The 14,790-nt window shown below is 42.2% G+C and overlaps 1 protein-coding gene across 12 annotated transcripts in view; it reads left to right on the top strand.

The window, feature by feature from the left end:
* Positions 1 to 12,317, top strand: part of ACSL6 (acyl-CoA synthetase long chain family member 6) — a 45,008-nt gene extending 32,691 nt beyond the window's left edge. For all 12 annotated transcript variants that reach the window (XM_062002991.1, XM_062002994.1, XM_062002990.1 and 9 more), the window contains 9 exons: positions 580 to 714; positions 2,490 to 2,585; positions 3,393 to 3,465; positions 4,543 to 4,631; positions 5,199 to 5,315; positions 5,781 to 5,924; positions 6,730 to 6,831; positions 8,410 to 8,481; positions 10,518 to 12,317. In XM_062002991.1, coding sequence (XP_061858975.1) covers positions 580 to 714; positions 2,490 to 2,585; positions 3,393 to 3,465; positions 4,543 to 4,631; positions 5,199 to 5,315; positions 5,781 to 5,924; positions 6,730 to 6,831; positions 8,410 to 8,481; positions 10,518 to 10,658 — 969 coding nt within the window. In that variant the 3' untranslated portion in view covers positions 10,659 to 12,317. The remainder of the gene's footprint in view (positions 1 to 579; positions 715 to 2,489; positions 2,586 to 3,392; positions 3,466 to 4,542; positions 4,632 to 5,198; positions 5,316 to 5,780; positions 5,925 to 6,729; positions 6,832 to 8,409; positions 8,482 to 10,517) is intronic.
* Positions 12,318 to 14,790: the final 2,473 nt, after the last annotated feature.

Here is a 14,790-nt window from a genome sequence, read left to right as displayed (position 1 = left end):
CAAAAAGACTATGAGGATTTAGGCAATGTAGATGTTTGGTTTTGGGTCTAGAAATCTTTTAAGACATGGTCTGCAAAGGTACTTAAGACAAGTGTGTCTGGTCATCATGTTAAATCTGTTTGACCAGCTGGGTATATTTATTCCTTGGAAGACTTATCCTCTAAAGAAGAGCTTAAGTACAAGGTACTGATTTAATTTTTTCACAAGGTCAGGACTGTGGAATCAGGGGTTCTGATGCCTCATTAGAGAGATTGGCACTGAGAGCTTCTCGTTTGTGGACACATAGTTCATGCTGGCGTCTGATTAAGCTTAGGTCAGTGCAGCCCCCACCACTCAACAGCCAGCACTGACAGCTGCTCTAGTATTGAAGTTGCCCAACCCCAGTTGCTCAGACTGCATGATTTCACTGAATCCTATCCCAGAATTCATGTAGAAATAGCCCTAGTCTGGTGTAGTTAAACTTATTTAACTTCCTTAATGTGGCTATACCCTGCCTGACACCGGCAGAAACTGCGAAGCTGTAATTGTAAGAGGAGCTGTTGATGTGTTCTCTGTCCTGGGTGCCATGCTGCCCTGCAGATCTTCAGCCAGGCAGACACATCCCTCAAGCGCTGGGTTCTGGAATTTGCTGCGAGACGGAAAAAGGCTGAAGTTCGAAATGGGATCATCAGAAACGACAGTTTGTGGGATAAACTCTTCTTTAACAAAATTCAGGTAAGCCATTTAAGAAGTTAGTCTAAAGTCAAAGAAGTGTCATGTCTTTTAGCAGTGACCGGTTTTCCTGGTCTGATTGCCTGATGATGAGCTGTGGGCACTTGCTACTCGCTAGCAAATGGCAGACTGAAGAAGTGTATAGAAAGAGGAAATGGAGCACAGCTTGTTGTTCCATCAATTTTTCCCCCATTTATTTTTATTTATGTGTTTCTTTTTAAACACCATACATAAGGTGCCAAAATTTCAGTTCTGCTAAGGGATAGTTTTCTGGAGAGGAAGGGAGAAACACAAGGCAGACTAAGATGGCTTTTGCCACATCTCTCCTTTAGCAGCACTGAGAAATCAACTGTTTACACAGTAGTGCCCTTGGATTTTTGCAGCCCTGCAGGCACCAAGGAGGGATGTGGGTGCAGCATGGTGGCATTTGTCCTCTGCCAAGTGAAGTTGCTCAGCAGCAGGATCACAGCCTCTGACAGCAGGGCTTTATTATTTGGATGGTCTGCCTCATGGGGATGGAGCTCCTGACATGGGGAAATGATTTCTCCTTGCTCACACTCAGTGACAAGGAGAGGAGAGGATTGCATCAAGCCCATTCCTTTCTCCTCCCCATGGGGATGAAATTCAGGAAGGTGGGCAGGAAAAGAGTTAACTGATCAAAGATATGTTGCTTCAAAGTTTTCTGCAAATTCGCTGCAGATGTGATTGGATTTAGGGTTGGGTTTCAATTGGGCTTATTCAAAACTGCTCCTTTTCCTAGAAAACAAGAAGAAGGGTGTAGAGAAAAATGCCTATGTAAATCATGGTTTAACAAGAGAGGAAAGAAATCAGAATGCCTTGCTGTGTGCCACGCGTCTCCTCATTAAAAAATAAATAAATAAACAAATAAATTGGCTTTAAACCTGGTTTTTCAGGCTCTGTACTACTCCAGGAGGCTCTGATTACTTCAATTTTTTAATTGGATCACTTCTCTGGAGACATGCCACTTTATTTTTAACTAAAGAAACTGACTGTACTTTTGGTCTGTGGATTAGTTGTCCTCAGCATGCAAAGGCAGCAGAGTGCACACGATGCTGATGGGAGTGCAGCCATGGGCAAGCTGGGCTGCATATTGATTCAGGACCTGGCCAGACTGGCAGACTCGGTCAGGAGTTGTTTTCTTTTATGCTAGGTTTTCTTTTCACTTTTAGAAGAAGAAAAAGGAAATGAAAGGGGAGAGAAAGAAGTGAAATACGACACAGGAATTGTTGTAGTACCCTCCAGAAATATTTGAAGGTCATCTGCCTTAAAAAAAGGACAGCATTATTTTAGATGGCTTGAGAGCTGGTTCATTAAAAAAGATGAGCTGCAAATAAGTAAAGCAAACTGGAGGGGGGAAGAGCCTGGTTTTTGCCCAGCAATTCCACAGAGCCAGAAGTGATTCCTTAAGCCCAGGGCTGCCTCCTCGCTGTCCTGCATCCTGCCCAGGCATGGAGTTGAGATTGGAGAAGCTCATCCTGCCAGAGACATAGGACTCTTGCCTCCATAGGCTGAATGGTTTTTAATTTGGGCACTGTATCAACCTGCACGGGGAACAGTTATTGCATTTAAGATTTAGCTGGCATTTTATACCTAAAGAAAGATTCAGGGCCGGTTCATATTTCCATAGCATGGCTGCATCTGTTCCAGAGAGAGCATTTTGTGAAAGCCCTGTATCAGCAAGCCTCGTGGCCGCTGCTGGCTTTGCCATCTGTAGTAATTTATGATGCTTTCTTTTGTTTCCTCTTGCTGTCTGACAGGCCAGTCTCGGTGGGTGTGTTCGTATGATAGTCACAGGTGCTGCGCCCGCGTCGCCGACCGTCCTGGGCTTCCTCCGAGCGGCCCTCGGCTGCCAGGTGGGCTCACGCTGCTCTTCGGAGGACTTGCTGCTAGCTGGGAAATGCACTGCGTTCAAGAAAGGACATGGGTTAGGAACTCAGAACTGCACTGGGGATAGCTTCACCAGGATGGATCCAACGGCAACTTCAGGGCTTGGGGCAGATGCAGTACCCTGGTGTCTCCACGGTGCTGCTTCTGCAGCCAGGAGACTGTAGAGGGAGCGACCAGCAGCCCTGGGAAGGGAGCAGCAGGCAAAAGCTGCTTTTGCTGCAGGCAGCTGCCCAAAAAAAGCATAGACTTATCCCACCTTCCTCTCAGCACTTGATTATGTGCAATTAAATGTGCTTATGTTAGGAAGTTTGTTACATGAAGTTTATTCTATATATATAAATTGAGAATCTTCAGATGGCTGTTCAATCTACGTAAGACCTTCACTGCATTGTTTTTCTTTGACTATGAAGTTGTGGGCATCTCAAAGTCCTCATTCAAGAGTGTAAAATAGGTGATAAAAATATTAGAAGGTGCATTTTCAGAATGTCCCACAAAAACACCTTTTTTCCCCTATGAGTGACATACAGCTTGACTCAAAAGCTAATTGCTGCACCTGGCTTCTCATTATTTTCTGCTCTACACAGCCATAGTAATTCATAGTCAATGGAGTTTGGCACACAGTGAGAGCCAGGGCAAGAGTCCCTGGATTAGATGTGTAGCTGAGCATCACAGCTGGTTGCACAGGGCTCTGCAACAAGAGGCAACTCTTAGAATTGTATACAGTAATAGTGAAATCATATATGCTGTTTTAAAGATATCTGTTTCTCTGTCAGGTTTATGAAGGTTATGGCCAAACAGAATGCACAGCTGGATGCACCTTTACCACCCCAGGTGACTGGACGTCAGGTAATGATTCTCTTCCACCATATCCAGAAAGAAAAGAAATTAACATCTCTTTAGAAAATTCTGGACTGTAACATCGCAGGGAGTTATGCAACATTCATCAATGTGTGAATAATTTTCAGCAAATGTAATGTTTTTGAAAGTATCACTATCTAGAACAAATACACAGAGATCAGATGTTGGCCATGTTTTCCCTGTGAGATTTGGAATGACCCCTTGAGATGTTATTTCGATTCTCTCATCTGCGCTCCCAGTCCTGTGAGTCCTCCCTAGAGGGCTGGAGCTGAATTTAAAACAATGTTTGTTATAATGAAACGCTGGAACAAAGAAAAGATTAATACATTCATGTACTTAGTGAGCAAATTCAGGCTTGGAATACAGATCTGCCATGGCTCAATGCTTTATGTATTTCAGGCTTTCGAAACTTTAAAATCTTGATGAAATCAGATAAAAATTAGCACTAAGCAAGATTCAGCTAATACATGAAAGTACTGTTGCTTAATTTCTTCTTAATATAATTCATCAGGATTTATAAAAATGTTTTGAAATTGATGTCATACTCATTCAAATGAATACTAGTAGGAAACCTGGATACTAGATATTAATGGGTCTGGCCAGTTAAACAATTCCTTCTTTCCAACCCAGATTTTCCATGGCTAGAGAAAGAGCATGCGCGTTCTTCTCCTAGAACAAATGTTCCATCTGTTTGGTTTTCTTTAAACCAACCCCAGCCTCTTGCACATACTGGTAGGTCCTGGGGCTTGCAGCCCACTGGCCCCGTGCCCCAGCCAGCACTGGCCAAACTGCTGCTCACCCACCAGCTGCCTGTCCTCATCCTCAGTGCACTTGGGTCTGGCTTTTGACATGCTTGAAAACAGGGTTCATATGTTTCCAAGGAGGAGATTTGGGTAGTTAGAATTAATAGTTCAGAACCTTAAATGAGGAAGATGTTCATGCACACAGACACAGCTCATACAAGAACATCCAGCGTATCTACAACTATGCAAGCTTCTAATAATAAAATGCCAGTTGTTGTTTTATTGGAGAGATGACGTGTGACTCGATAACTTTGATTTCTAGGTCACGTAGGAGCCCCTTTGCCCTGTAACTTAATCAGATTGAAGGACGTGGAAGAGCTGAATTATTTTGCTTCCAAAGGAGAAGGAGAGGTAGCAAATCACATTTTTCTATCAAATTCTCATTAGTTAACACTGTACCAAGTAGTTGCAGAATGATTTTACTTTTGTAAGGTGCATGGTTGGAGGTACATTACATATTACAATCAGGAAAGGAAAATGTCAATTCAGCAATCGAACAGCAAAGCATCAATTAACAAGGGGCTGTGGCAGTACTTTCAGCCAATGCCATGCTTGATTATTTTAACAGCTAAGACTGAATTAATTAGTTCAGCTAAGAAGAGCTGAACTGCTGTGATTTCTACATTGCTGTTATTTCTCTGTTGCACATAAATTAAACTTACTGAAATAATTTTGCTTTTTTTATCTGCAAGCTGAATGCAAATCAACTTCAAGCAAATCACTTTTGCAGCCCCTACTTTCATATTTCCATTAGTTAGAAAAAAATCCATAGGAAATTAACAATATATTTTAGTTTAATGGAGCACAGTCATTAAATCAGCCTTTAAAATATTTCCATTTAGGGAAATACTATATAGCTTGTTAGTATTTACAGCAGAATAATAAAATAATTTCTCAGCAATACTGACTGTTTTGCAGATATGTGTGAAAGGACCAAATGTTTTCAAAGGGTATCTGAAAGATGAAGAGAAGACGGCTGAAGCGCTGGACCAGGAGGGCTGGCTTCACACTGGAGACATTGGGAAATGGTTACCTGTGCGTACTGGTCAGACGCTTAGTTCTGTATGATCCCACGCACATTTTCAAGTACATCCTTTACAAAGGATTCAGTTTATATTTTTGCAGAATCACACAGAATCTTAAGGCTTGGAAGGGACCTCTAAAGATCAGCTAGTCCAACCCCCCTGCCAGAACAGGACCACCTAGAGTAGGTCACACAGGAACTCATCCAGGTGGGTTTTTAATTTCCCCAGAGAAGGAGACTCAGCAACCCATCTGTGCAGCCCATTCCAGTGCTCCATCACCCTCACAGTGAAGAAATTCTTCCTTGTGTTTCTTTGGAACCTCTTGTGTTGCAGCTTGTACCTGTTGCACCTTGTCCTTGATATGTCAGTGAAGAATTTTCTGGCAATTTAGAGGGCTCTGTTAAAAGCAGACTGCGTACCGAGTCTCTGTGGTTAAGTAACTTCTCTGGGAACTCTCCTTTCTTTCTCCTAACAGAATGGGACTCTTAAAATTATTGATCGGAAAAAGCACATCTTTAAACTTGCTCAGGGAGAATATATTGCACCGGAGAAGATTGAGAATATCTATATCCGCAGTGACCCTGTTGCCCAGATCTATGTCCATGGAGATAGCCTGCAGGTAAGAACTAAGTTTTCATAAAATCTTACTTCTTTCTTTGTAAACAGCTGGGCAGGATCGAGGGGAAGGCATGAATTGATCATGCCATGTTTTTGCCCTGCTGTCTCCCTCCTGCTCTGGAGCTGGCTGCATTCATGCAAGAGCTGAGCTGCTGCTGTGATCCTAAGCAGCTTGAAGGATGTTGGGGCCAAAAATCAAGACTCTAAATTTGCTTCAGTGTCACCCTTTGGGTCCCTAACTTTCTCCTTTACCTTTTTGCCTGTGGTAAGCCAGATGAAGGCAAAGGCATCACTGCTTCATGACCACTGCCCACCCATTTTAGCCAATCTTATCCCATTTATTTGCATATTTATACAAACATGTACAGATTCTGAAGCCATTGCAATTCATCCCTCTACATTCATTGGCTACAAGTGCAAGGCTTCCCTTGGCACTGGACTTTGCCTGAGACGCACAGGCCCATGGACTGCGTGTGTATAAATGTTACGGGCTATGTTCTGCTCCACCTTTACACCTGTGAAAAAAGTAAGTAATGTTAACAAACGTCCAAGCAGAACACAAAGTTGAAGGTGTTAACATTGGCAAGCGCAGGAGTAGTCTCAGGACCATTTTATCTGAGGAAAAGGCACAGACACCAAAAGATACTTCACTATGACATGTTAGCAAAGTTATTGACATAATTAAACAAGATGTGATAAACACATAGTAAATTCAACCAACTTATTTGTTCCCTTCAATGTAGGGCCTTAATTGTTGTTCAGCCATTGCCTGCAGCTGTCTTTGTCCTTCCTTTCTTTTTGTCCAGGCCTTTCTGGTGGGAATTGTGGTGCCCGATTCTGAAGTTATGCCAGGCTGGGCAAAGAAAAGAGGCTTTGATGGAACGTACGCAGAACTCTGTAAAAATAAGGTTTGTCTTTGTATCTGTCTGCGGTACTGGCATTTTTTCACCTTAGCATAATCTAGTTAAGAGTTGGTGTCTATGATTAATGATCTGAGTGACAAGAATTATTTATTCACTGAAAATTAAGCAGGGTTGGTCTGGATACAGTGATGTGTGCTGAGTCATGATAGAGACACCTGCAAGCTCCTGCGTGGGGAACACCAAGAGTCTGTCTCACACAGAACAGTATAGCAGTAGGAAAGGTGGCGTTTGTTTAGATGTCTGGAATAAGGATCTCAGCCTTACTTGCACACTCCCTCTAATGCTGAGTAACAGAGTTGCATCACATCAATGAGAACCAATGTCACTGAGTCATCCTGCTGGTGTCTGTGGGAAATGATTATAATCACAGAATCATAGAATGGTAGGGGTTGGAAGAGACCTTTAGAGATCATCCAGTCCAACCCCCCTGCAGAAGCAGGGTCACCTAGATCAGGTCACATAGGAACATGTCCAGGTGGGTCTTGAAGACCTCCAAGGAAGGAGACTCCACAACCCCTCTAGGCAGCCTGTGCCAGGGCTCCCTCACCTGAACAGTGAAATAGTTTTTTCTTATGTTTAAGTGGAACTTTTTGTGTTCCAGCTTCATCCCATTACCCCTTGTCCTGTTGCTATCTACTATAGAAAAAAGGGATGTTCCAACCTCCTGACACCCACCCTTTAGATATTTATAAATGTTAATAAGATCCCCCCTCAATCTCCTCTTCTCCAGACTAAACAGCCCCAGTTCCCGCAGCCTTTCCTCAATCAGGACTCCCAGGTGTCTCTCTGCAGAGCTGCTCTTCAGCAGTTTGACCCCCAGCCTGTACTGGTGCAGGGGGTTGTTCCTTCCCAGATGCAGGACTCTGCACTTGTCCTTGTTGAACCTCGTGAGGTTCCTCTCTGCCCAACTCTCAAGCCGGTCGAGATCCCGCTGAATGGCAGCACAGCCTCTGGGGAATCAGCCAGTCCTCCCAGTTTGGTGTCATCAGGGAACTTGCTGAGGGCACACTCTGTCCCCTCATCCAGGTCGTTGATGAAGATGTTGAACAAGACTGGCCCCAGAACCGATCCCTGTGGAACTCCACTGGCCACAGGCCTCCAACTCGATTCTGTGCCATTGATCACCACCCTCTGGGCTCTGTCATTCAGCCAGCTCTCGATCCACCTCACCATTCACTCATCCAAGCCACACTGCCTGAGATTTCTGATGGGGATGTTGTGGGAGACAGTGTCAAAAGCCTTGCTGAAGTCAAGGTAGATGACATCTGCTGCTCTCCCCTAGATTCTACATCTAAATCTGACATACAGTTGAAGGATTGCCAATTTAAGCATCTATCTCATAAATATTTGAAAAGAAAACCTTACATTTATACTGAGGAGTTAACATCACCACACCTATGTTTAACGTTTCTACATTTCTTAATTAGAATGTTTGCTAATTATGTATTAATTATCAGTAAGACACTTGAACTTTACTCACCAAGAAACGTGTTTTCTTGGTGAACAACGAAGTTAAGTGCATGTAAGCTTGACTGAATGAGGAATTCATGTCTTTTAACCCAGGAACTGCAGCAAGCGATAATGGAAGACATGGTACGGTTAGGTAAGGAGAGTGGACTCCATTCCTTTGAGCAGGTAAGATAAAGCAATTAATACATTATTCAATGTGGTCAGACAGTCAGTTTTGAGTGGGGATTTTTCAGGGTTTGTTATGGCACGACATATCCGCACTGCAGCTGCACACATGCTTGTGGAAAGAGAGCTTTGTTGCTGGCTAGTTGTACTTGTTCCTTTGAAAAGCATATTCTGCCTTCCACTCATGCTTGAAATTTGAATTCAATTTACTGAAAGTTTTGGCTGCAGAGGTAAAATTCCAATCCAGGGAGACAGAATCTCCAATCTGAAAACCAGGGGTCAAGATAAATATCTGTAGGACTCTGATGCTTCAGCCGCTGAAAGCACTGTTGAGAAACTGGGTCACTAATTACCATGCTTATAACTGACCTAGGAAATGCTGCTGGTTTATTTATTTTCAGCCTGTGCACTAATTCTCTTCTGATAGCTTGTGTAAATATTTCTGCTACAGAGCTACAAACACTTCAGAAGAAGAAATCTGAAACCAGCCATGATCACGTAGCATTAAAAACACAGTAAAAAAAGAAATCGACCACATTTTAAAATGTCAAAATACTTATTTATGGTTGAAATAATAAACATCTTAATTGTTACATGTAATTACCAAGAGTCTTTTTGCTTTTGTTTAGGCTGTTTCTGGGTGGTAATTCTAATGAGTGAGCCACCATATCTAAGAGCAGCAGAAGCACCATTAAATAGAAACGAGTTCTTTTTCATTTCTCAGTTATGTATGCAAATGAAATGATAGTAAAAATCATTTGTAAATTAATCCTCAAGTAATCTATTCTGTCAGCAGTTTGCAATTGTTAAACAACGAAGCAGAGAGGAAAGCCTTGCCAGCTTTCTTAAAAGTTAAGAAGAAATGTGTTGCACATCGAAACTAAACAGCTTCACAATTAACATCTCTGTTGGCAATACGAAATCTTAAATCAGAACTTTGAGCTGGATATTATGGCTAGTGTTCCTATGGACGGATTCCCTGGATATGGGAGAGCCAGTCTTTCTCATCCTTGTCTGCAGTGCCAAAGGCCTGAGCTTGGACCTCTGGCTTGGCACTGACCATGCTGGCTTCTCTGCCCAACACCTTTCAGGGTGCTGGCTCCAAAAGGCAGTGCGGCAAGCGGGGGAAGCATTAACAGCACAGACACCAGGGAAAGAAACTGGACCGCAAGGATTGCAGGGGAAAAATGAATCACATATCTAGTGGCAATTTAAAAATGGGTTCTTGGTCTATATTCCTGTAACTCCCAGTCTAAGAAAATACAAACCAGTCTGGTTTGGGGAATCGTGAAAGTGACAGATGGCTGGGGAATTTTCTCTTAAATCAGTGGACTACAACCAGTCATGCAGCAGTTTTCTGCTTTCCCCCAGACCAGCACTCCCATAAATGCACCGGGAAGAAAAGCTCACTCCCATCTGTGCTGCCAGGCTCCCCACTGTGCTCAGCTCCGCTGCCACTAACAAGGACAGCCTTGTAAAATCCCGTCTGCCTAGACTGAATGATTGTATATCATTTTAATTAGCTTGCAAACCACCATCAGTTCTTCTTTAAAGATGATGGTCATGTACACTCTTTGTGCCTGCAAAGCTTCACAACGATTTTGCAAGACCAAATTAGCACTGCTTACTTTCTTTTGCCATTTGGTTAAGATGATGTTTCGCAGCATGACTCCCTGCCCACCCTCCCTTCCTCTCTCTCTCCCGCTGTCTTTCAACTGTGTGAAACTGCAGTAACCATATCACACATGGTGACAACTGTCTCACCGCGTTTTGGCCTTGGTTTTGTATGGAAAAGAGGTTGATGTGCTCACTTTCTTGGAGAGTTCGCTTCTGCACTGGCTGGCTGGCAGGTCAGCAGAGACATGGGAGACCAGAGAGAGGTGATGGAGGGATTTAGTATCACGTTGGAAAATGGGCAAGTGAGGGAAGTCTTGGGGACCTGGTGGTAATTGCAGCAAGGCTGGCATTAAGAAGTTACACTGACTGAGTGTGATGCCTGTCATTTTTGCAATAAATATATCCCTCTTTTATTTTAGGTCAAAGCCATTTACATTCACTCTGATATGTTCTCAGTACAAAATGGTTTGTTGACGCCAACATTAAAGGCTAAGAGGCCAGAACTAAGAGATTACTTCAAAAAACAAATAGAAGAACTATACTCAAGCATCTCCATCTGAAATCATGGGAAGAATCTTCTGAATAATGGACTTTGTAGCAATATTAGAATAATACTATAAGTGCAGAGCCAGAATGACACAGCTGAAATGGATAAGCATCTGAATCTTACATTTGAGCATTTCATTTGTTCTAGGATTTCACCACTAACCATAATTTTCCTTCTTTTTTCCATCAGGTGTGATACAATTTATTTTTCACTCTATGTAAGCAGGGTCCTACTAAGAATTATGATAAATTGCCACAAAATATACAGAAATTTCAGTCTATGGTCAAGTAAATTATGGAAACTTACCTTATTAATAGCTACAAGCATTTCTAATTAAAATAGAGAAAAAATCAGATATGCTTGTTGATATTTGATTGTAAATAACCTAACACATTAGAAACTGAAATTGTGGATAATTCAATAATGTGGTCTACCTCAAACAATCAGTGATTGGTGGTGAAAGTCTGTTTTCCTTGCTCTGGAACTTCAAGTTGGATATCAATTTATATATTAAGTGATAGTTTTTATATTTTCCAGGACATAAATTACATTGATTTAATCATGAATGACCTAACAACCAGAATAGAAGCAGGAATGAATCTCTTGCTATTTGCACTTAACAGTCCTATTAGTGTGCTACATCTAAGGGATTAGTGTGACAAGAACAGGTTAGGGAGTGGTAGGATAGTATTTGCTCCATTTCCTTTTCATCCAAACTCGGTTCATACATAGCATGCTGGTTCTACGTTACGGCCTCCTTCAGCACAGTACGCTCATGGACATCTGAACTACTCAAACTGAGAAGGTTGCAAAAGCATAGCTGGCTCTGTGGTGGCTCTGGTCCCTCATTTACTACTTTACAAGCTGCTAATACCATGTAGTCCAGGTGGACTAACTCCCTTTTAGAAGCAGTGCTAAAGAAACGGAGCACAAGGTATAAGCTGCAATTCCAAATGCAGCTTAGCAAAACAGTTGGTTTGGGAGAATGGCCAGCCTGAGATGCAGCGGTGGAGAACATCCTTCAGCTGGCCGTGAAGAAGGGGAAGCGCTGCTCCAAAAAAGGCCCCCGGGGATGGGCAAAAGGCTGCGTTCAGGCAGCGCTGCAGTAAGGTGTTGTGGTACAGTAAAGCACTGGACGTGTTTGCAGAAAGGCCTGCTAAGGAAACAGCTATGCATTCGGACATTGGGAAGCCTCGGTTCCCGCCGTCCTTGCTTCCACTGGCCTCTGGAATAAACAGCCAGTCATCTGGATGAGTCTTTTGATTGCACAACCAGTGGCAGCCATCAGAAAAGGCCCGAGTCCTGTGCAACAGGAGCAGACTCTGGAGCTCTCTCCTGGGACAATGCACAGTACAAAACAATGAAAAAACTGTAACCTCGAGTCGCTTGAATGCTCAGACTGTTGGTGGCTTCCTTCTGCTAAACAGGGTCCTCAATATGTCCGTGTATTTTAGTAGCTGCTGTTTGCTGCATCAGTGCACACTAGCATGGAGCTGTGCCTGCTAGATCTTCTTTGCTAGGACAGTGAAAGCACACTTCTTTTCTTTCTTAAACTGGAATCCACTGTAGACTTTCTAAGCCAAAAGCTTAAATTTTTAATCTAAATGATCTCCTACTTTCCCTTTGAAATTCTATTGCATGCTTCAGAATGAAATAAATTGAATTAATGGGTTTGCGTTACACAAAGACTGATTTATTGCAGTAACTTCAGAACAAACTGATAAAAAGGAAGCCCTATCAACTAACATAATCACTCAGATAACGAACCTGTACAGATGTACAAGTATTTGTCTGATTCCCTTTTTGCGCCCAATTCCTCATCTGATTCCAGTGCAGTGACTCATACCAGTCCACAGTGAGTACAAAGCTGCTGCTGCAATGGGACGGTGCTGTACAGTCATCTTCCACCCGTGTACACAGCAACAGCGTCCCTGGGGAATCTGCGTCTGCCACGCCTATAGAGGACAGGAACTGCTGTCCAAAATCTGTCACTCTAGGTCAAGTCAGAAAGGATTTTTATCTCTGCAGAGTCTAGTTCATCTCCTTTTTGTATCAGCCAAAAGACAATCACTACAAACGTATGCTTCAAGGCTATGAAGAATTAGTACCATTTCCTGCTTTAATGTGACATGCTTGTAAAACTAAAAGAAAAAAATAACTAGTATCTAACAAAGTACAGAAGAGCTATTTTCCACTGACCTTTTTCTACCACGTGCATTTAATTTACTTCTTCTCCTAAGATGATTTCAGTTTACCAGACTTTTCTAGATAACTGAACTCTGTAAGTATAGAAGATCCCAATGTGAGTGTTTACGGCTTAGATGGCTGATATTTTTAAGTATGTAATGCTGAACAACATATCTGCAGTCTTACTTTGGTTTCTGATGCAAAATGTTAGATGTTTTAGACCCAAAGGTATGAACACCAAATGAATAAAGAAGAAAAAATACAGATTTGTCCACACTAGGATGACGCGAAACTGGGGAGAAATGGTGGTGTCACACAAAAAGGCTGAACACTTTCAGAACTCGTAAAAAGCAGTATAAATAAATGAAAAATTCTCTTTAGTACTTCCTTGCATAATCAGATTTTCCTCTGCAGGTCACTCCTTCTTGCCATAACCATAACAATGTTTTAAGGGATTAAAACTTGAACTGAACAAGTGCAAAAGGCATGAGCTGGGCACAATCATGCTTCTCTTCACATTCCAGGAATGTTTATTTTGCATTGGGCTTTTTTAAACTAAAACACTCGATGATCCTAAAAGTCTTTTCCAGCCTAAACAGTTATGTGAAATACTTACTGTAACTACTAAGCAAAAATCTCCAGGGTGTCCAATAACCAGTTGGAGATTTTTTCCCTCAAGTAATTACAAAATTAATTTCTAATATTCATCTTATTGAAAGAGGTGCTTAAGTGGCAATGCAGTTGAACCCTTCTCTGTCAACAGCCCTGTTCTCCGTGGCTTCTGGATGGCTGGTTTTAACAAATTCCTGTCATCAGGGGGCTTGTTCTGCAAGCAATTAACAAAAAACTACAACCAGCTGGGTGAGGTGAGCACTGCTCCAGTCTGCCATTGCAGGGGTCAGGGCTGCACTGGGTGTCACCTCGAGCAGCGAGGGACACCAAGCACCCGGCTCCCTGGAGCCCTGCACTGTGGTCCTGCCTTCTCCAGCATCGCGGACTGGGGAGGTTTTTCCTGGGCCTGGTGCTACACTTCGGAAATCACTGGAAGATCAATGTCTCCAGTGCTCACACACAAAAAACCAGAATAAAACATTTTTTCTAGGAACAGAATGTTGCTTAGTTCTGTGTTTTGTATGTTTGCTCAATATCTTGCACATGGAAAGTAGTGTTCTGCCACGGAAATGGTCAAAGACACAGGCAGTTGTGAGCAGAAACCATTCCAGGCGGTCTTGACCTCATGGTGGCAAGTCCACGTTTGCAGGTTGAAATGCTTGATACACATCTGGTGAGAGAGAGACAGTGAGTGGTTTGTTGGTAAAAGCACTGTTTTGCAATCTGTCTTCACTGTTAGTGACTTCTCAGTCCAGTGTCATTTTTCACATGAAATTCTTGCATACAACAGAAAATAATCTGACTTAATCTTCTGGAATTAAACAAATTAACTTAGATTTTGTTGTTGTTATTATTTTCCATGTGTTAAAAGCACAAGCTGGTGACCTGTTTGTAAATAAACTGCTACAAGATGAATGTAAACTGGGAAGAATATACTATTTTTGCATGGTAACAGATTACTTAAAGACCTCTTGATGCCTTACAGAAAACTGGGAAAAGCATTTTATTTAGAGGCAATTCTATCGGTGTACTTTTTGTATTTTTAGCTCACTTTGTTTGTGGGGGAAAAAAAAAATCAGAATTAAAACTTGATTCTTTTTGGAATTAACACTTGTCAGGACTTTGTACATTCAGCAGTTTCCATACCATCTTCACTCCTGATGAAGCCAAGGCCTTGCTTTTCAGAGGAGAAATCTGGATGCTTATAGGAGAATAAAAATGTTTAGATCCCTGGAATTGTTAAAGAATAAAATATTTTATGAGGCATCTAAAGCCCCTTCAAGCCTTTCATTTCACTCTTTTTAATGTATTTTAGCAAAGTACAGTGAAGAAATGAGACATTTTTA

Source organism: Colius striatus, chromosome 9, assembly GCF_028858725.1.
Source record: "Colius striatus isolate bColStr4 chromosome 9, bColStr4.1.hap1, whole genome shotgun sequence".
Lineage (NCBI taxonomy): Eukaryota > Metazoa > Chordata > Aves > Coliiformes > Coliidae > Colius > Colius striatus.
Note: the sequence above shows the minus strand (reverse complement) of the source record. Positions and strands in the feature narration are given on the sequence as shown.